Source organism: Anarhichas minor, unplaced genomic scaffold (assembly GCF_050575085.1).
Source record: "Anarhichas minor isolate MPS153535 unplaced genomic scaffold, ASM5057508v1 ptg000041l, whole genome shotgun sequence".
Classification (NCBI taxonomy): Eukaryota; Metazoa; Chordata; class Actinopteri; order Perciformes; family Anarhichadidae; genus Anarhichas; species Anarhichas minor.
This window is the reverse complement of record NW_027466487.1, coordinates 527,599-549,135: the sequence shown is the minus strand read 5'-3', so window position 1 is coordinate 549,135 and position 21,537 is coordinate 527,599. Positions and strand designations below refer to the sequence as shown.

Below are 21,537 nucleotides of genomic sequence, written 5' to 3'. Positions count from 1 at the left end.
TAGGGGAAGTTGGATCAGGGGAAGGGAGCTATAATATTTCAGGAAGCAGTGAGCCTCCAGGCCCCGTTACCATGTGACTAACACCACTTTCGACACACTTGTTAGACAACAATATTATGTCTGTATTCTTCAGTGTGTGTGTGTGTTTGCATGTCCATGCCTATTTGAGTATGTGTGCACATGTATTTGGCTCTGCCTGGTTGTCACGCTAGTAAGTAATATTTTGTGTGTTTTTTTTCAACAGTTCTGAAAAGACAAGTGAGTCCAGAGGAGCTGCAGACACCAGGAGGACTTTTCGTTAAGAAGACAGTCACTGTAGGACTCTCTCACTCTCTCTCTCTCACACACACACACACACACACACACACACACGACAGCGCTCTAACAAAGACAACTTCAGCGTGGATGTAGTCACGCATACTCACACATTCCCTCCCTCACACACACTAAAGGCCGGGCCTTCAGGTCATGTGGATATGCAGGAAGCTCCGGCACGTGTCTCAGATAAATTTGGGTATCGTACTTGAATAATACTGAAAGTCGAATAATACTAGGGACATAAATGTAATGTGTATACAACAATTTACAGACATGGTTTCACAGTGTCGATGTTTTGTTCTTCACCTTTTGGGAACAGTTTATGATGGAGAGAATCTAACCACAAAGGTCCACCTACTAGCTACAACCACACTTAAATACAAACAGTGTGCCGACTCATGTCATCATTCCGTGTCTTCTCGCTGTTCCTCAGATTGTAGGTGATGCTGTGGGCTGGGGCTTTGTGGTGCGAGGCAGCAAACCCTGTCACATCCAGGCTGTGGACCCTGGTGGACCTGCAGCAGCTGCTGGCATGAAGGTAAGGACAGGAGCGATGTATGGAGTCCTGAAAGCACTGTGAGCACCAGAGGACTTCCGCCATCTCTTCACGCATTAGGTACCGGTGTGAAGAACGAAAGGAGGGTAGATGTTACCGTGTGTAGCGTATATAATGTATTCTGGAGCTTGAAGGTTAGATGAGGAAGTTGTGGTTTTGTTTTACGTGTCTGTGGGACCACAATGTAATATGAGGAAGCCCTTGTTATGTCTGAGATTGAAAATCCTTCGATACTTAAGATGCATCTCTTGTGCTTGGCCGCTTAGTTGTTGTGACAATACTTGTATGAACAGTGGTTTGTTAAGTTTGTACTAAAATACATATTTACATTTAAGTGCAGACGGTGAGATAAGTGTTACACAAGAATGACAGAGAGGAATAGAAAGAGTACAAGGGCTCATCCTGTAATGAGGATGATGGTCGGGACAGGAGCAGAGAGGAGCCGTAAGAGCAGGATAAGTGTTGAGGGAGGAAAACAGTCATGAAGAGGGTAAACAGGGTGATGTTGGCTCTGCTGCCGCAGCTGGCATGGAGGTGTGGAAGCAGAGTGGCAGCAAGGAATCCTGGGAATGCAAAGTGACTTAAACCACAACATGGAGAGAGGAGGAGAGAGCAAGGACTGAATAAAAAAAAAAAAAAAAAAAAAGCAGCAGGAGCCAGAAAGAGTAGCAGAGACAGGGGAGTAAACATGAAGTTATTAAGCACATAAACTATTGGTTGTGTTTTAAAAAGTCTGCGTTTGAATAATTGATAAATCATTACAATGTCCAGTGAACACTTGAAATGATGAAGGGAACATTAAAGTGTTTCCTCGGGCTTAGAGTTTTCAATTCTATTCAATTCCATTTATTTCGTACAGAAGGCTTTACAGTCTGTACACATACAACTTCCTCTGTGCCTGGACCCTCACATCGGTACAAGAAAAACTAATGATATTAAAAGCGGTAATGGTAACAGTAATGCGACTAATAATAATGATAGTAGCAGCAGTGGGTGTCAGCAGGGCCACAGCAGGAGGCACGACCACGGTCCAGATATAACCACGATCCATGGAAACCTGTGAGGCGAAAAAGCACAAAGACTCCGGAGAAGAAGCAAAGTTAGTAAAGTGCATTAATGGGACATGAATTCATACAGAAGGAGAGAGGAGAGGAGCTCAGTGTATTCTAGGAGGTAGTCTCCCGGCAGTCTAGGCCTATCTATAGCAGCATATCTAGAGGCTGGTCCAAGGCAACCCTGAGTCAGCACTAACTATCAGCGTTATCAAAAAGGAAAGTCTTAAGCCTACTCTTAAATGTGGTGAGGATGTCTGCCTCCCGGACTGAAACTGGAAGCTGGTTCCACAGAAGAGGAGCTTGATAACTGAAGGCTCTGGCTCCCATCCTACTTTATGAGACTCTAGGAACCACAAGTAACCCCGCATTGTGGGAGCGCAGCTCTCTAGTGGGGTAACGGGGTACAATAAGCTCTTTAAGATATGATGGTGCCTGGCCAACTAGGACTTTGTAGGTGAGGAGCAGGATTTTAAATTAAATATGCGAGTTTACATTGAGCCAGTGCAGAGAAGCTAATACAGGAGTAAATCTGCTAAGTGTCCAACATTTCAGTGTTTCAGTTTTTTACGGAAACCGAAAGGTGACGACCCTTTGAAAAAAGTGATTTTACAAAAGCAGCGGTTAAAAACACCACGCAACCTTTCAGTTTTCTCCGACTAAATAAAGGGAAGGATGTTAACTCGGGGTGATGTCAGCGAGAAGGCTCATGAGCTGAAGAGTGTGGAGGATGAGGAAGCAGCATCTTAAGGATTAGCACTGAAAGAGGAAACCGTCAATAATATCACTTCTGCTTTTGTCACTGTTAACTGTCATATTGTGTGTGTGTGTGTGTGTGTGTGTGTGTGTGGCTCTGTTGAGTGTGGACTGATTGTGGATGTACTGTGAGGACGTCTTGTAACATTTTTACACCACATTTTTGTATTTTTAATATATTTAGTCTGAAAGGTATCGTTATCTTTTATGTGCTCAGGGCAAAGAAAACTCCCTAAAAACACAATATTAATTGAGAAATATGAGATCATGAGATTCCTGGTGTGCAGCAGTGTGAGTTCATCGCACTGCCTGCAGTTTCAAGAAGGTTTATCCTCTTCTACTTCACCTGAGTAGTTTTATTGATGTGTAATTATTAAGCAGTAAAACAATCCCGCAGAGGGAATGCCATGCTGTGAGGTGTTGGCACCGCGGTCCAGGCAAAAGGCCAAAGGAGCAACTTACACCTATCGACCTCAGTGGGGAGGTAGTAAAAAGCATCATAAAGCTCCTCTCATTTCTAATCGCTCACACGCTTTCAAACACTTCGGCTCTGTATCTTTTTCCACCTCACACAGACGCACACATCAGCATCGTCCCGACCATAATGGATTCGGGCTCTTATGTTACTAATGCACTTTTATAAGGCAGCAGCAGGTAGAGCAGGGTGTGTGTTTGTCTCACTTTGTGTGCATCAGTTGAGACATGCACAAAACATTTAATAGTCTGACTCTCTTAAAGGAAAGGTTCAGCGTTTTGGGAAATACTCTTCTCTGCCTATTCATGCAAATCCTGAGAGGCCCTGGAGTCTTGTAGTCACCGTGAGGCTGCCAGGCAACCAGAAAGCTAAAGTGTTGGTTAGTGAGCTAAAGAAACATTAATCCTGACTTAAACCCCAAATTGGTTGCCATAATTCATTTTAGATTCAGGCCAGGTTGCCTTTCATTTGACATTGAGTTTGAGGGAGGTCATGATGCCTGATTAATTGCCCAAATTCTTATTGGACAATTGGTTTGATTCATGACTTTCATTCATTCTTGGCAAGAAGTCAAATACTTTCCAAAATGTCAAGCAGTTTCTTTAAGACACCAACCTACCAGGGAGCCCTAACGTGTGGTTTCAACTCTATTGTTTCTTTGGCTTTCTGATTCCTCAAGAAGAGACGTAAAGACAAACATGGCCTCAGGTCTTCCAGCACCTGAGTATTTTGGTAAAGAGGCACTATTCTCTACGCTGCGTACAGCTGTTATTGCTTCATCAATATCTCAGCGAGGCCTCCCAACACGTGTTGATAATTCTCTCTCTCTCGCTTCTCTATATGCCTGTTTCTGTCTCTTTCCTTCCGCTGTGTGAGAGTGACTTTAACCCTCTGAGAGCAAGGAGCCATTAAGTGCAGCTGGGCCTCAGCCAAGACCGAGACCGCAGCCTGAATGGAGAGAAGCATCAGTGGGAGAGAAAGGGGGGGGGGAGGTGTTGGAGTTGGAAAGAGTTAAAGAGTTTTCAACGGAGACTACTTTATTACTCTGTCGTATTTTTATTTTTTTTAACTAAGCAAGCAATCCACTTCCTGTTTACACCGTCACACGCATGCCCAGTGTACGTTAATGGTCACGTGCTGTCCGCCTTCGAAGGCTGCCGTGTGGACGCAGATCAACTCGAGAATGATGCTGAAACTCCCGTGTGGACGGAGATCGTTTCTATTTGACAAATCTGCATCCAAGGAGAAACAGAGTAGTGTGGACAGGGCCTCCTCACACAAAGACATGCGTCTTTATTACCCTTGATTGTCCCTGAGAATCTTCACACTCTGGTTAAACGCACCCCCATTCAGTTACTTCCTAACCCTACTTCCTCTTATGGAAGCAAAGGCAGAAATGCCCCATATAGTCTTGTTACCATTCAGCTAGGTACACAATCGTATGTCACATATATGGTTCTATGTTAGTGAGTAAGGCACATAAGCTAAGTAGAAATGTACTAGCACAGGAACAGTTCTCCAGAGGTTTATATTGATGACAGCGAGAGTCTGAAACTCCTCTGCAGCACAGAATTAACAGTCTAGGCTTTCTTTCCTCTATCACTCTTTTAATCTCTCTTTCCCCTTAAGCCATCTGCCTATTCTGATCTCTGCTTTCCTGAAACTTTCATCAAGGCCGGGAAAACCTCTAGTCGCAATTGCTGTGAAAATACAGAAATAGTAACCTGTACGTAACACCAGTTTATGCAAGGAGCAGTAAGGGTTTAAATAGCTGCTCCCTGTAATTGTTTCCTGAGTCAAGGCCCCGTGAAGCACATCTGTAAAAGGTTTTCTTCCATCGTCACTCAGCCGTCTACACTTTGTCGATTTATAGCCATTATAAATTTCAGAGTGATTGTGTGCTTTAGTTTTCTGGGACGTTCCTCGAACTTGCATCTTGCAGAGCTTTTGGAACACTTTTGGGAGCGGTGTGCTTGTGTATGCGTGTGCTCTTGTAATAGCTTGCAAAGAGTCAAACGGCAGCATCATGTTGCAAGAGCAGCATTTAGAAGGCAGCTCTTTGCTTTTGATATGTAGTTCGACATTTTGGAAATGCGCATTTGCATTTTTGCTGTGCGTTAGATGTGAAGATTGATACCACTCTCGTATCTGTCCCCACCAGGAAGTGGACACAAGTGGAGACTCCACTGTAAAATGGCAAAGTGCCGTTTTTACACTTTGTTTTTTTGTACAGATGAACCAAACAAGATAGAATGTGTAAACTTGCTTGAGAGGTGCTGGTAGGTGGATTGTGTTACCATTGGACAGAACCAGGCTAGCTTTTTCCCCTGTCGCCAGTGTTTGTGCTAAGCTAAGCTAACCATCTGCTGGGTCCAGCTACATATTTATAGTACAGATATGAGAGTGGTGTAAATTCTCTCATTGAAGTCTTAACAAGAAAGCTTATTACAGCTCATTGCGGGTCCTCATTATGTCAGTTGATATGGACTATAGTTTAGCAAACAATATCTCCAAATCAAAGCAATTAAGTATTTTAGTCCCCAAAGACAGTATTTCTTGTATGTCCCTTGTTTTTCTCTCTTATATTGCTTTCTCTTCGACTCCTGGTTGATGGTCAATATTGTTTGATTCGTTGATTCGTTTGTTTGATTGACTCTCTTCTCTCTGTCCTTCTCTTCTAAAGGTGTGTCACTTCGTGGTGTCGGTGAACGGACGCAACGTCCTCTCTCAGGACTACCGGACCGTCAGCAGCCTGATCCTGACCGGAGCCAGGACAATAGTCATGGAGGTGATGGAGGAGGCATAAGTTTGAGCAGAGCCATGACAGAATCCCTCATAGATGAGTAGTGCAGTAATAACACGGGGACTAGAAGGTTTAGGACTTGACCTCCTAACCACAGCGACAGAGTAACGTGGACGACTTGAAACACGACTCGCACTCTTTCTGTTCCAATGGTGTTTGGACAAGGTGGATGACTGAGAGACGGTGTGTTTAAGAAGGTATATGAGTCAAGTAAATTATTCAACCTGTAGACAAAACACGCACGGTTGGGCTTGATTTAGTTTTCTTTGGATTTAGAGGCATAAAAGAGTCAACACTTCTACAGATGGTGATCCAACTGCTTCAATGAGCTCACAAAGGCTCTCAGTCCTAATGAAAGGACGAGAGATGAGCTTTGTCATTAAAACCAGGAGATGAACAAGTACAATCTGACAAATGTAACAAAAAGGAAGAGTATTTTATATGTCGACAGTCGGTGACCTCTCCCCCAGTTAGTTTCCAACCATGGACTTAAGCTCCTGATGGCTCAACACTGCTCTCTGCTGGGAGAGACAGGACGACACAGAGGGGGAGCATTTATACTACAGCTACAGTCCGTAAATCACAAGTCTGGTTTCAGGGTGTTTTTCCTGCTTGGGCAACCAGTGTGTCGAATAGAAAAAAATACAGATTTCTACCCTTGTCGTGTGAAAAAAAAAAAAAATGTACAAATGATTCGATGCCCAGGTAGATATATAGCTGCTAGGAATTAGTTTGCGTGATGAAATGTATGTGACATTAACAGGCACAATGTATATAGAACAGTTACTAAAAATTTAACGCACAAGCCAACTGAGGAGGTACTGCTTTAGAAGAATGGTGTTTATCAGATAAACTACAGCAATGAGAACATCTTGGAGACCTTATACATATTATTTAAAGGATAAATTACCCCTTATTTTTGTTTTTTTTAAGATGACACATGCAAACAAGAAACTTCCACTTTGACATAAGATGTCATTATTTGTAAAGACACTTCAGAGTGCAAATCTTCTCTCTCAACATGTTTAAAATTTAAGGAAAGATTTAAGAAACATTTCTAAGACGTGTTGCATTTATTGCCAAAAAACATTTCATTCCAGTGGAAATGCCAAATAATTACTAAACTACAATTAGTGTCATGTGCTGCCAACCAGATTTAATTGGGAAACAAGATGTTCTTGTAGCAAAGAGTAGATTCCGTTGATAATATATATATTATATTATATATTCTTTTATGTTTTAAGAATTAAAGGGGAGGATTACTATATAAGCACTTGACCTATTACACTTTTGTTTTATATTGACAAAAGCACTTAGGTGACAAAAGCTTGCTTTTTAAAAACAGAATTTGAATATGTATATGCATATATACATACCTATACTGTATGGGAGCACAGATTCTGGAAATATCTTGTCAATATACTGGAATGGCAGCAACAGAACCTCCACAAATGAATTGTTTCTTTGTTATTTGATTGAAATTACCCTTTAATGTGGTTAGCTGGACTTAAGAAGGCTTAAAGTTGATATAAATAGATTTTTGTACCTCATTAGCCTCCAAAATATCATCAGAATTGACTATGTGTATACACTGTGCCACCATGTGCTTAGACATACTAGCATGAGAAGATCAAATTGAAAACTATATGGTAACAAAAAAGTAGAGCATGGATTAGTGATGCTCAAGTTTCTTATACAGTATGTGTCTGTAATCTATGTTTAACTCCTGAGTAAACACTTGTTTCTATATCGTATCGGCTTCTCCCCTAAGAGCTGTCTCTATTGGGTTTGTCCTTGCAGGTATTTGCAAACGTAAAGATTTATTGCGTGCCCGTAAATGAAAGACGTGCACAGTCGGGGCCTCCCTGCCTTATAATGTGTGGAAGTTACAGTCTGTGAACTGGTGTATGTTTTCTGCTCGGGGACATTGGTGTCACAGTGACGATATCAGCTTCACCTTTTATCCAATAGCAACAGCTCTAAGAGGGCCAAGCCCATACGACACGAAACGTTAGTTACCATTTGTAACTCCAGATACTACGAGTGTAGACGTAGCCCTCCAAGCTGTGGGCCCCTCTGGTTCCGCCTTCGGTCACTGAAGAAATAAAGGTTCAAATTGGGAGCAGAACTATGGACGCGAGTGCGGATGTAAGGGCGGGCCGTGCAGAGCACAAGGGCGCCAAAAAAATCATCAAGACTGCGCCTGTGCATGGGGATGAACCCAACTGCTACAACTCTTGGAGGGCTACGCCTTCACCCCAAAAAGTTACAATACATAACTTAACATTACTTGTTTGTTTTAGACAACACAACACTGCCTGGTTCATTGAATTTTTACTAAATTTAATCCTGAAGAAGTTATTACTAAATACAAATGCAGGAAACTTTTTCTATTCAACAATCTTTATTGCCAAACAGTAGAATTAACACACGGCGTACGTCACGGTGAACTGCCTGCAAGTCTCCGAAGTCAGTTGTTCGGTGGGCGTCTCATTTGTTGTTCCTCAATGTGCTTCGGTGTTGTACGCAGTGAAATGCATGATTCCTGTAAATCTGTGCTTCTGTGGGCATTTGGCTTCTAATCCAAAGCGCTTCTTCAGTCTCTTGACTTGTAGGACTGAGTTATCTGACAAATCATTTCACAGGTGAAGTAGTTCTTAACATGCTTTCTGCAGCGCTCCATTTTCAGGACGATGATAAAAGAACAACACTTCCTCAGCTGTGTAAACAAGAAGCGTGTAAAATGACTATGGAACATTTTACAGACATTGGTGATGTTTTCTAGTTGATAAACATTCATGACATGTTGTGTTAGTTGCTGATCTCAAAACTGTTAGCTCGGGTGATGCCATACAACATACTATTTAACATTGCTCATGTAAAGGTCATGGATGTTTTGTTGTTTTGAGTTTGCAGTGTTTGGAGAAGATATAATAGGGACCCTGGACATTAGAGTTTTTGACATTTTTGGATACGTTTACAGAGTTCTTTAATACGATTTTTCCACACAGCCAATCAGCAGGTAGCGTGACAAAAATGACTTGTTCTGCATTAGTGATTCTTCTGGAGGCTTTTCATTAGTCTACTGTAGATATATCATTATTCTTTAAAAGCTGATATCGACACATTGGTGAAGTTTTGGGGAAAATGGCTGGAAGGTTGTGATTCTGAAAAAGAAGACGGAAATGTTTCTTGTTTGTCTGGAGGCCGTTTGGAAAGGTTGGTTATGATAACAGTTGAGGTTTAGCAAATGAAAGTATGCAGAAGTGTGACACGTGTCCCTTCACATGTATTAAGACGTCTGGAGGGAGTTCTGTGGTCGTTAGTTGGCTGAAACGGGCTCACTGACTGTTCAACAATAAAGCCTGAAAGCATTTGCCTTAAGACCTCAAGTTGCTGCTAATCACAGTTGGTGGTCATCTTTTCTCTTGTTCTGTTCCCAGATCTGTTTATCTCTGACCTTGTATATCAGAAGTGCTCGTGTAACAGGTGATCGTGCCGCAGTTCTGTAGACAATCAGTATTTTATGGACACCACCTTCAAAAAGCACAACCGCGGTTTCAAAAGCAATGTTCCGACAGAATGTATTTCCTTCTACATTGTGCTGTGGATATTGTCAATTTTCTACTTCAGCTTTGATGGTTGGTTCACTCGCTTAATTAAAGGGATTATTTTTGCTTTGTGTTCACCTCATGAGGCCAGAGTGGGGGCCCCAACATTTTCAATTGTGTTTATTTTCACCGCTACCAGAGATTTAACGACAATATAAGCTCACACAGTACCACAGTCTGTTTTTGACAAAGCAGCTTAAAGCTAATTCTGATGTTCTGATGTATTAAACAGTTGATTAAGTGTTTAATAAACAAACTGATTCTACACTGTGCTTATGGTTTCATCTTTAGGACTGTCTGAAGTCTTTGTACTTATTCGACATGATGGATTTAGTGCTGGTTTAGTCCCATGAGGCTGTTGGCTGTCTAAAAATCACAAATGCCTGTTTTTTGTTTATTATTTTATTGTGTAGTAGAAATAAAGCAAAGCTCTGATAGACCTGTAACATACAGCGTCATGATATTAGGCAGTGGTTCCCAAATCTGTGAGGTCAGCAGATTCAAGGCATAAGAGAGAGAGAGTTTTTCTGAATTCATTTATAATTTATTATAAAAACCGCTAACAACTCATTGCCTCAGTTTAAGAGGCCACCAGCAAAAAAGGTGGAGAACCACTGTGTTAAGGCACTATAATGGAAATCTGAGACAAGAGAAAATATCTGAGGTATCAAACCAACTGCTGCATGTCGTCACTGATCTCAAGATGAACACATTGCCTCCTCTGTCCTGTGCCGTTTCCTCTCCTCCTAGATTGGTCAAAAGTGAATATGACGCCCTCTCTCTCTCTTTCTTGATGTACTACCAAAGAGCTACCAGCAGGATGTGCTGCAGTACTGTGGCACAAGATATTTCAGCAAGCAACCACAGATTTTGCCCGGTTGGTCTGCATGTGAATACGATCCACAGGAATAAAAACAATCTCTGCACTCCAGTAGCAGAGGTTCAACTGACATTGTTATTGTTGCTGTCTGGTCACAGTCATTCATGCAGCCTATTTTTTACCTGCTCTAATCTCATTTATTTATTCTGGTCGTATTTCTATTCGACCTGCATGGCTGCATGGTCTCCTTGAGTGTCTGACCCCTCTACAGGTTTCTCCTGGACTGACATTCTGGATTGCGCACACATCTAAAATATTGACAATAAGGTGAGTTGCCAATAAATTGAATAATGTTACACGACAGTTTTGTAATTTTGTAGTGATACTTTGCTAACAGTGGCTATACAGGCACCTGGGTCTCCTTCTCTCTCTTCCTTTCTCTCTCTCTTCCATCCTTTTATCCTCGAGGAAGACTGACGATACACTAACTAGAAAAGGCCTTATCAGATGAGGCCATTGCCACCTTTCATCCACCTATCCGTCTGTTCGTTGCATTTGCACGTCCATTGATTAGCTCAGCAACCAACCTTCAGGTCGCCTTCATCCATTCATCTATTTGTCTGTGTGTGTGTGTGTGTTTCTGCTCAGTAAACAGAGTGATGCATACACACAGGATATTAGAAACGGTTGCGCACACACGCACACACACACACACACACACACACACACACACACACAGACTGACAGCCTGCTGGATGGATGATACTGAACTGATAAGAAATGTGTTTATTTAACAGAATAAGTGCAAAGCAGGGAACCTTCACATACACTCTGTACTTATTTAGTAGGTTTCCAATTCTAAATTCAATTATTCCAAGTTGTCTGTTAGAACGAATGTGTGTGTTGATACATAAAGAATCACAGTCACACTGCCGAAGTTACGGTAGGAGTCCAATTCCAACTGGGGCCAACGCACTAAGAGAAGGATGAAAGCATTCACCAAGTAGCAGATATTACAAGATCATATTAAGGTTTGAAAAGCCCAGTTGGCCCAATTAAAGCAACACAAATACAGACGTTACAAGCCAAGCTCAAGTAATTAATATATATTAAAAAATCCCTTTTGTGACAGTGACAAGAGCCAAAATAAGAGCGTTAAGGAGAAATATGAGGTGCATTGAAAGCAGGCGGTCGAGGCTTTGGTTTCCTTCAGATTGGGTTTCAGTGTTGGACGAGGAAAACACACTTTCTCACTCTTTTCTATCCCGACTCTTTACTTCACATCAGGGTTTATTAAAATGTTTAAATAATTGAATGTTCTCAAGCAATAGTAGCAATAGAGTTAGAAAAAAGGCAACCAAAAAATATAAAAGAAGGGGTTTTTAATTTCCCGTGTTGGCACTCTTTGTTGTAAAGTCTCCAATCTTTTCAAGCACACTATATTTATCTTAAAGCTGAGGTGATATTGAATAAATGGCTTCAGGCTATTTTTATATTATGCCATACATTACATTATGGCAGAGCAAATAATGTAATCCCAGGAAAATGAAATAAGATTAACTGGAACACAATATTCTTCAAAGTTTAGTTAGCTTTTTGGCACAATAAGTGCCAATAAGTGTGGACTGCTTTGATTAAATAAAGGTTATCAGTGTTATCACTTGTGGGGAAATATGGAGCTTTTTGAATATTACCCACAGAAGAGAAGCATAGAAAAGGAAAGATGTGTATTGCTGAGGAAGAGGAATGTTTCAGTACTCAGGCTGATGCACTGAATGCCTTTGAGGCATGATTACAGTGTTTTCAAGTGAATTGTCTCTTGTCCTCCACTTCCCTCCCCTCAGGCAAGGAGCTCAGGACAAGTCACGGCAAGCAGAACTGTTAGCCACCAGCCAAATGCTTCTTGGACTGTGGCTGCCAGCTCTGTGAAATTGGCTAGCGACTCTGGTAGAACCCACCTCGTTTCAACTGGCATTTCCTTTAATAACTAAATGGTGGGACAGGAAAATCACAACTCCATTTGGTGCTATATGGGTACCGGAACACCTTTTTGCAGGGCCTGATTAGGATGCAGGTGCATGAGTGAGAGAAGACTAATTCACAGTATTTTTTTAATGCCTTTTACCAACATAACACCAATATTCAAACTTACTACTTACTGTCATCTATATTGCTTGTTGGACCATGGTCACATTGAGTAAATTAAAGCTGTGATTTGAGCTGAATGCTAACGTCAGCCTGCTAACTTGGTCAAAATGAAAATGGTAACAAGTTATTTCAATTCATCTTGATGTGACGGTGAAAGTCTGAACCACATTTCATTGCAATCCATCTGATGGTTGTTGAGATATTTCAGTCTGGACTAAAGTGGTGGACCGACTGATCCACAACATTACCATTCCTGGATGAGTTAAGTACTTGCCTTTTACCAAGAATAAAATACTGTATAGCAGTATGTATGTTATCTTGAATAAATCACCTGCATCCCACAATGACCAGTTGAAAAATGTATCATTACCTTGAGAGCTGTCCGGTTAGCAATCCTCTGGGAACGGCAGGCCTGGTACCAGATGACAGGGCGGCTAATAACTGTGACTATAGTTGGCCTAATCAGTAGTCTGCGGTCACTTCAGCCAGCTGCTGCCCTCCTATTAACCTGATGCTTGTTATTAACACAGTGTGTCTTTCTGTGTGTGTGTGTGTGTCCAGCAGAAAAAAAGGTTGGAAGTCACAGCATGAGGTGTATCTGAGTTTGTGTGAGTGTTTGCAAGCCCTTGTATGTGTCAACTCTACTTCAACTTGTCCAGGTCTTTTGTTTGAGTTTATAAGACAAACAAACCGTGTGTGTGTGTGTGTGTGTGTGTGTGTGTGTGTGTGTGTGTGTGTGTGTGTGTGTGTGTGTGTGTGTGTGTGTGTGTGTGTGTGTGTGTGTGTGTGTGTGTGTGTGTGTGTGTGTGTGTGTGTGTGTGTGTGTGTGTGTGTGTGTGTGTGTGTGTGTGTGTGTGTGTGTGTGTGGCTAAGCCCCACGCCTCGGGTTATCTCTGCGTTTTAACAGCGTAGGCCGGGGGGCTGAAGGTGTGTCTGTTTATGTGTGAAAGCAAAAGGTGTCAGAGGTTTTTATTTAAATGTAATATTAAGTGTGTTTGCAGATAGTAGTCTTTTGTCACTGTGTGTGTGTGTTTCTCTCGCCCTGTGTGTGTGTGTGCGCGCGCGCACAAACGTCTGACTCAACAAACAGAATCAAATGAAAAAGTAAAAATCACATTATTGAATGCTGCAGCTTCTGAATTGCAGGAGGTTGCCGTTTCTGTTCTGTCTCTGAAGACGCACAACTTTTTTATATTAATAACTAATATTTGAGGAGAGAATTGGCTGATTGATACCTTGAAACTTGTATTTGTCTTTCACCCAGTTCAAGCTTAAACATGTGCCTGTATAAACACACAGGAAGGGGGTTCCTGTTTCCTGGGAGAAATCCTATGCTCACAGGAAATTATGCTATGTATGTTTGTCAAAGCCAACAACGGTGGCTTGTTTGTGATAATTACAGGAAGGTGGAGGAAATACAGGAGGATGACGTGGAGTTTGATCATTTTTACGATTACAATGTTCAAACACCAAAGGGATGAAAATGTCACGAAAAGAGTTGCCTATCAGTTTCAAGGTGACTGACTAAGGAGCTGTGCAAAAAAGTTGCATCTTGGAGGGAAACAATGTACATGCAGTTTAGATTTAAAAAAAAATATATAGTGTTTTGTGTGCAGAACATTTCCCTAAACCTTCTCAGTGTCAGACCAAGTATAATTTGCTGTCAAGTTTTTTACTTTTTATACTGTCTCGCCACACAGTCCCCTGGTGCTGTACCAACCAGGGTTTACAAATGTGAGATCTGTCACATATCACCTGAGTGCACACACAGTGAGACAGCCGATTTAAACTGCACACAAGTTTCTAATTCCTGAGGTGTATAACGTGTACAATTGTTGAAGGTGAAAACTAATATTCACTACTCAGTCCCACACAGACTTGTATCATGACAGAAATTAGGATATCTAGGCCAGCAGAGCTTTTTTCTAATTCTTTTAATTTACTTTAGTATTAAACAGTTCTTGTATGAGTGACAGTAATGGTAACATCTCAGTAGAAAGGAGAAGTACCAGAACTTGTTGCAGTGCAATGCCTTTAAAAACGTTATGAGGCTGCACAGTTGGACCATATGGCACTGAGCTAAATGACCCGTGGATCAACTCCACCAAGTGTTGTGTCCAAGTCACCAAGAGAGTCGTGTCCAAGTCACCAAGAGAGTTGTGTCCAAGTCAGAAAAGGTAATTTCTGAGTCCTCCAGATTGTTTGAGCCAAAAAGATCACGGACGAGTCACTGGATCATATCCAAGTCATGCAGGTCAAGACCAAGACACCCGGTCTATGTTCGAGTCACCAAGTAATGCTCGAGTCCTTGAGATCGTGCCAGAATCACCAAGATTGTGTCCAAATTATCCAAATTGCTCCCTGATGTCATGTCCAAGCCCCCAGATTATGTCACTTCTGAGCCTCAAAAAATCAGAGTAACTAAAGTAATGTTGACTCAGAAGTTATGTTCCTGCCAGTCTGAGTGCAACATCTTTGAAAACCAGCGAAGAAGAAAAAAAAGTGTTTTGATGCCAGTGTGTTGGATCTGTGTCAGTAAAAGATAGAGGGGGGAGGTCAGTATTTGTGTTTATGGAAATGATCGCTGCAGAAGGAAATGGTCTCCAAACAAAACAGAGATGTTAATCTGCTCACACACACACACACACTCAGTCAGTCAAAACTGTATTTACATTTACGTGACAGAAAGACGACTGCTTAGATTCGTATTATTTGTTTCTCCTTCAGGAGGACTAAAACCTCTTTTGTGGTGTAGCTGTCGGGTCAGGGAACCTCGAGTCCAGAGTCGTGCACGTTCAAGTCCAAGTCACCGAGGTCACGTTCAGGGCACCAACTCATGTTCGACTCTCTGATGATGTTCCAGTTACCAAGTCATTAAGCTAGAGTCACTTGGGTCATGTACAAGTCACCACGTTTGTGTCTAAACCACCAAAGTCATCTGAGTCATCCAGATTATGTTCATGTCACTAACGCCTTGTCCGAGTCACCTGAGCCATGTCCAAGTCACTAAGATTATGTCCAAATCACCAGGGCCATGTCCAAGTCCCTTCATCATTTCTGAGTCATCCATCTTATGTCCAAGTCATCCAAATCCTGTATAAGTCACCAAGTCATGTCCGAGTCACCAAAATTAGTCATCAAGAGTTGTGTCCAAGTCACCAAAAGTGTTGTGTCCAAGTCACCAAAAGTGTTGTGTCCAAGTCACCAAAAGTGTTGTGTCCAAGTCACCAAAAGTGTTGTGTCCAAGTCACCAAGAGTTGTATCCAAGTCACCAAGAAAGTTGTGTCCAAGTCACCAAGAGATTTGTGTTGGATCTGTGTCAGTAAAAGTCTGTTTCACAGTCTAGTTTGAGTTTTCTGTGTCTTTGTGCTGCTAAAGAGGGAAAGTATAATAAAGGACAAAGAACGGTGAGAAAGTGATCAGATGAACATAATTCTGAGTTCTGAACAGTAATGACTGTCGCATCATTTATCATTTATGGTTTATGTTATTCAATCATTTATTACCAAAGTATACTTCAAGTATTAATCAAATAAATTTAATTCAACTTCATTTTTAGACATGAGTCCAGATAAAAAACAGACAAAAACAATAAATAAATACGAGGAGGTTTAATCATTGCAGATCAAAAGTCACTCGTGGTTCTTCTTGATACACCTACGACAAAGAAGAGAGAAATGGAGGAAGGGAAAGATTCAGAAATGCTTCAACCTCACAGAGAATGGTCTGGAGCCCTTCATGGTCCAGAATTTGCTGTTGAAGAACTGAGGTGAGAACACGTCACTGAACGAATCAGGCGCACCCAGATGCCGCCTTGATGGGAAGCTGTTGGAGAAATAGAAACATTTTTTTGGGGAACAGCCAGACTTTTCTTCAGCTCTCAGTTGGCCAAAGTTTGTGCCATTAGACCTGATTGTTGAGACAGGCAGTCATATCTTTTAAGACTTCTTCCTCTCAACATCGATGGGCCCAGAATAGTCAACTCACACATTTGTAAAATCCATCTTTTGCTAACATCTCAGTAGAAAGGAGAAGTACCAGAACTTGTTGCAGTGCAATGCCTTTAAAAACGTTATGAGGCTGCACAGTTGGACCATATGGCACTGAGCTAAATGACCCGTGGATCAACTCCACCAAGTGTTGTGTCCAAGTCACCAAGAGAGTCGTGTCCAAGTCACCAAGAGAGTTGTGTCCAAGTCAGAAAAGGTAATTTCTGAGTCCTCCAGATTGTTTGAGCCAAAAAGATCACGGACGAGTCACTGGATCATATCCAAGTCATGCAGGTCAAGACCAAGACACCCGGTCTATGTTCGAGTCACCAAGTAATGCTCGAGTCCTTGAGATCGTGCCAGAATCACCAAGATTGTGTCCAAATTATCCAAATTGCTCCCTGATGTCATGTCCAAGCCCCCAGATTATGTCACTTCTGAGCCTCAAAAAATCAGAGTAACTAAAGTAATGTTGACTCAGAAGTTATGTTCCTGCCAGTCTGAGTGCAACATCTTTGAAAACCAGCGAAGAAGAAAAAAAAGTGTTTTGATGCCAGTGTGTTGGATCTGTGTCAGTAAAAGATAGAGGGGGGAGGTCAGTATTTGTGTTTATGGAAATGATCGCTGCAGAAGGAAATGGTCTCCAAACAAAACAGAGATGTTAATCTGCTCACACACACACACACACTCAGTCAGTCAAAACTGTATTTACATTTACGTGACAGAAAGACGACTGCTTAGATTCGTATTATTTGTTTCTCCTTCAGGAGGACTAAAACCTCTTTTGTGGTGTAGCTGTCGGGTCAGGGAACCTCGAGTCCAGAGTCGTGCACGTTCAAGTCCAAGTCACCGAGGTCACGTTCAGGGCACCAACTCATGTTCGACTCTCTGATGATGTTCCAGTTACCAAGTCATTAAGCTAGAGTCACTTGGGTCATGTACAAGTCACCACGTTTGTGTCTAAACCACCAAAGTCATCTGAGTCATCCAGATTATGTTCATGTCACTAACGCCTTGTCCGAGTCACCTGAGCCATGTCCAAGTCACTAAGATTATGTCCAAATCACCAGGGCCATGTCCAAGTCCCTTCATCATTTCTGAGTCATCCATCTTATGTCCAAGTCATCCAAATCCTGTATAAGTCACCAAGTCATGTCCGAGTCACCAAAATTAGTCATCAAGAGTTGTGTCCAAGTCACCAAAAGTGTTGTGTCCAAGTCACCAAAAGTGTTGTGTCCAAGTCACCAAAAGTGTTGTGTCCAAGTCACCAAAAGTGTTGTGTCCAAGTCACCAAGAGTTGTATCCAAGTCACCAAGAAAGTTGTGTCCAAGTCACCAAGAGATTTGTGTTGGATCTGTGTCAGTAAAAGTCTGTTTCACAGTCTAGTTTGAGTTTTCTGTGTCTTTGTGCTGCTAAAGAGGGAAAGTATAATAAAGGACAAAGAACGGTGAGAAAGTGATCAGATGAACATAATTCTGAGTTCTGAACAGTAATGACTGTCGCATCATTTATCATTTATGGTTTATGTTATTCAATCATTTATTACCAAAGTATACTTCAAGTATTAATCAAATAAATTTAATTCAACTTCATTTTTAGACATGAGTCCAGATAAAAAACAGACAAAAACAATAAATAAATACGAGGAGGTTTAATCATTGCAGATCAAAAGTCACTCGTGGTTCTTCTTGATACACCTACGACAAAGAAGAGAGAAATGGAGGAAGGGAAAGATTCAGAAATGCTTCAACCTCACAGAGAATGGTCTGGAGCCCTTCATGGTCCAGAATTTGCTGTTGAAGAACTGAGGTGAGAACACGTCACTGAACGAATCAGGCGCACCCAGATGCCGCCTTGATGGGAAGCTGTTGGAGAAATAGAAACATTTTTTTGGGGAACAGCCAGACTTTTCTTCAGCTCTCAGTTGGCCAAAGTTTGTGCCATTAGACCTGATTGTTGAGACAGGCAGTCATATCTTTTAAGACTTCTTCCTCTCAACATCGATGGGCCCAGAATAGTCAACTCACACATTTGTAAAATCCATCTTTTGCTAACATCTCAGTAGAAAGGAGAAGTACCAGAACTTGTTGCAGTGCAATGCCTTTAAAAACGTTATGAGGCTGCACAGTTGGACCATATGGCACTGAGCTAAATGACCCGTGGATCAACTCCACCAAGTGTTGTGTCCAAGTCACCAAGAGAGTCGTGTCCAAGTCACCAAGAGAGTTGTGTCCAAGTCAGAAAAGGTAATTTCTGAGTCCTCCAGATTGTTTGAGCCAAAAAGATCACGGACGAGTCACTGGATCATATCCAAGTCATGCAGGTCAAGACCAAGACACCCGGTCTATGTTCGAGTCACCAAGTAATGCTCGAGTCCTTGAGATCGTGCCAGAATCACCAAGATTGTGTCCAAATTATCCAAATTGCTCCCTGATGTCATGTCCAAGCCCCCAGATTATGTCACTTCTGAGCCTCAAAAAATCAGAGTAACTAAAGTAATGTTGACTCAGAAGTTATGTTCCTGCCAGTCTGAGTGCAACATCTTTGAAAACCAGCGAAGAAGAAAAAAAAGTGTTTTGATGCCAGTGTGTTGGATCTGTGTCAGTAAAAGATAGAGGGGGGAGGTCAGTATTTGTGTTTATGGAAATGATCGCTGCAGAAGGAAATGGTCTCCAAACAAAACAGAGATGTTAATCTGCTCACACACACACACACACTCAGTCAGTCAAAACTGTATTTACATTTACGTGACAGAAAGACGACTGCTTAGATTCGTATTATTTGTTTCTCCTTCAGGAGGACTAAAACCTCTTTTGTGGTGTAGCTGTCGGGTCAGGGAACCTCGAGTCCAGAGTCGTGCACGTTCAAGTCCAAGTCACCGAGGTCACGTTCAGGGCACCAACTCATGTTCGACTCTCTGATGATGTTCCAGTTACCAAGTCATTAAGCTAGAGTCACTTGGGTCATGTACAAGTCACCACGTTTGTGTCTAAACCACCAAAGTCATCTGAGTCATCCAGATTATGTTCATGTCACTAACGCCTTGTCCGAGTCACCTGAGCCATGTCCAAGTCACTAAGATTATGTCCAAATCACCAGGGCCATGTCCAAGTCCCTTCATCATTTCTGAGTCATCCATCTTATGTCCAAGTCATCCAAATCCTGTATAAGTCACCAAGTCATGTCCGAGTCACCAAAATTAGTCATCAAGAGTTGTGTCCAAGTCACCAAAAGTGTTGTGTCCAAGTCACCAAAAGTGTTGTGTCCAAGTCACCAAAAGTGTTGTGTCCAAGTCACCAAGAGTTGTGTCCAAGTCACCAAGAGTTGTATCCAAGTCACCAAGAAAGTTGTGTCCAAGTCACCAAGAGATTTGTGTTGGATCTGTGTCAGTAAAAGTCTGTTTCACAGTCTAGTTTGAGTTTTCTGTGTCTTTGTGCTGCTAAAGAGGGAAAGTATAATAAAGGACAAAGAACGGTGAGAAAGTGATCAGATGAACATAATTCTGAGTTCTGAACAGTAATGACTGTCGCATCATTTATCATTTATGGTTTATGTTATTCAATCATTTATTACCAAAGTATACTTCAAGTATTAATCAAATTAATTTAATTCAACTTCATTTTTAGACATGAGTCCAGATAAAAAACAGACAAAAACAACAAATAAATACGAGGAGGTTTAATCATTGCAGATCAAAAGTCACTCGTGGTTCTTCTTGATACACCTACAACAAAGAAGAGAGAAATGGAGGAAGGGAAAGATTCAGAAATGCTTCAACCTCACAGAGAATGGTCTGGAGCCCTTCATGGTCCAGAATTTGCTGTTGAAGAACTGAGGTGAGAACACGTCACTGAACGAATCAGGCGCACCCAGATGCCGCCTTGATGGGAAGCTGTTGGAGAAATAGAAACATTTTTTTGGGGAACAGCCAGACTTTTCTTCAGCTCTCAGTTGGCCAAAGTTTGTGCCATTAGACCTGATTGTTGAGACAGGCAGTCATATCTTTTAAGACTTCTTCCTCTCAACATCGATGGGCCCAGAATAGTCAACTCACACATTTGTAAAATAAGCTAAATCAGGCACCACTCTCCACTCATTAGTGGTTTATATTGATAGTAAACTCAGGATATCAACTCTTCATAAAATGTGATTGGCTCTTAAAAGAGCCGTTGTGTTGTGTTGTTAGTGACGTAATGTCTCGGTGGTCTAGCCTCCGAAGCCGTACAGGGTGCGGCCCTGCCTCTCCAGATTGGTTCAAGGTGACTAGTCAGAAACGGCAACATCAGAATTTAGTAGAGTAGGAGAAAACAGGAAATAGCTGTGAAATGAATGTGATAGACGAGCTCTTTAAAGGTCAAGTTACAACAAGAACGACTGGAACAGGAACGTACTGAGTAATCACAACATTGTCACTAAAAACAACGCTCCTGGCACAGCCGTGTGGCGGCAGGTTGGAGCATGTTACACAATTCGTCAGCAGATGTCGTCATCCAAAGTTTTCATGAGCAGAGCGGTAGAGGGAGAAAGTTGCATCATGCATTTTTTTTATTAAGTAAACATAGAGACGTCAAATAGCTGCAGTCAGACGTTCCTACATGTCCAAACACATCAAAATACAATCAATTATACCTTCGGTTAAGTAACCTCTATATCAATACTATCGACATCCATATCCATCACAGTTATGATCTGTGACTGTGCAGCTCTCTCTGACTATGACTCTGGATGTGACATCTGACTCCTCCCCGAGCTGACGTTGTTCTTTGTCCAATCACAGAGCAACACATCCAGAAAAGACTCCTCCCTGACGTCAGAGCAGGACGACTAGATAAAAGGCTGCTACCTGAGCGCCGGTGATCATTTCACCTGAAAAGAGAGGATGGCGTTTCAGGTTTTGCATCTGAACCAACGACTTGAGTTGCGGATGAAGATCAGGGGGGTGATCGTCGACGTGTCGTTGGGGAAGCTGTTGATCAACACGTTGATTCCAGGAAACAGTCTCAGTTTAC

General features: G+C 41.8%; 1 protein-coding gene across 3 annotated transcripts in view; it reads left to right on the top strand.

Moving 5' to 3' along the window:
• Positions 1-9,836, top strand: part of deptor (DEP domain containing MTOR-interacting protein) — a 28,452-nt gene extending 18,616 nt beyond the window's left edge. For 2 of the 3 annotated variants that reach the window (XM_076108847.1, XM_076108846.1), the window contains exons 8-10: positions 245-315; positions 752-856; positions 5,841-9,836. In XM_076108847.1, coding sequence (XP_075964962.1) covers positions 245-315; positions 752-856; positions 5,841-5,963 — 299 coding nt within the window. In that variant the 3' untranslated portion in view covers positions 5,964-9,836. Of the gene's footprint in view, positions 1-244; positions 316-751; positions 2,384-5,840 lie in introns of all 3 variants that reach the window. The other variant, XR_012959093.1, reaches the window with a different exon arrangement.
• Positions 9,837-21,537: the final 11,701 nt, after the last annotated feature.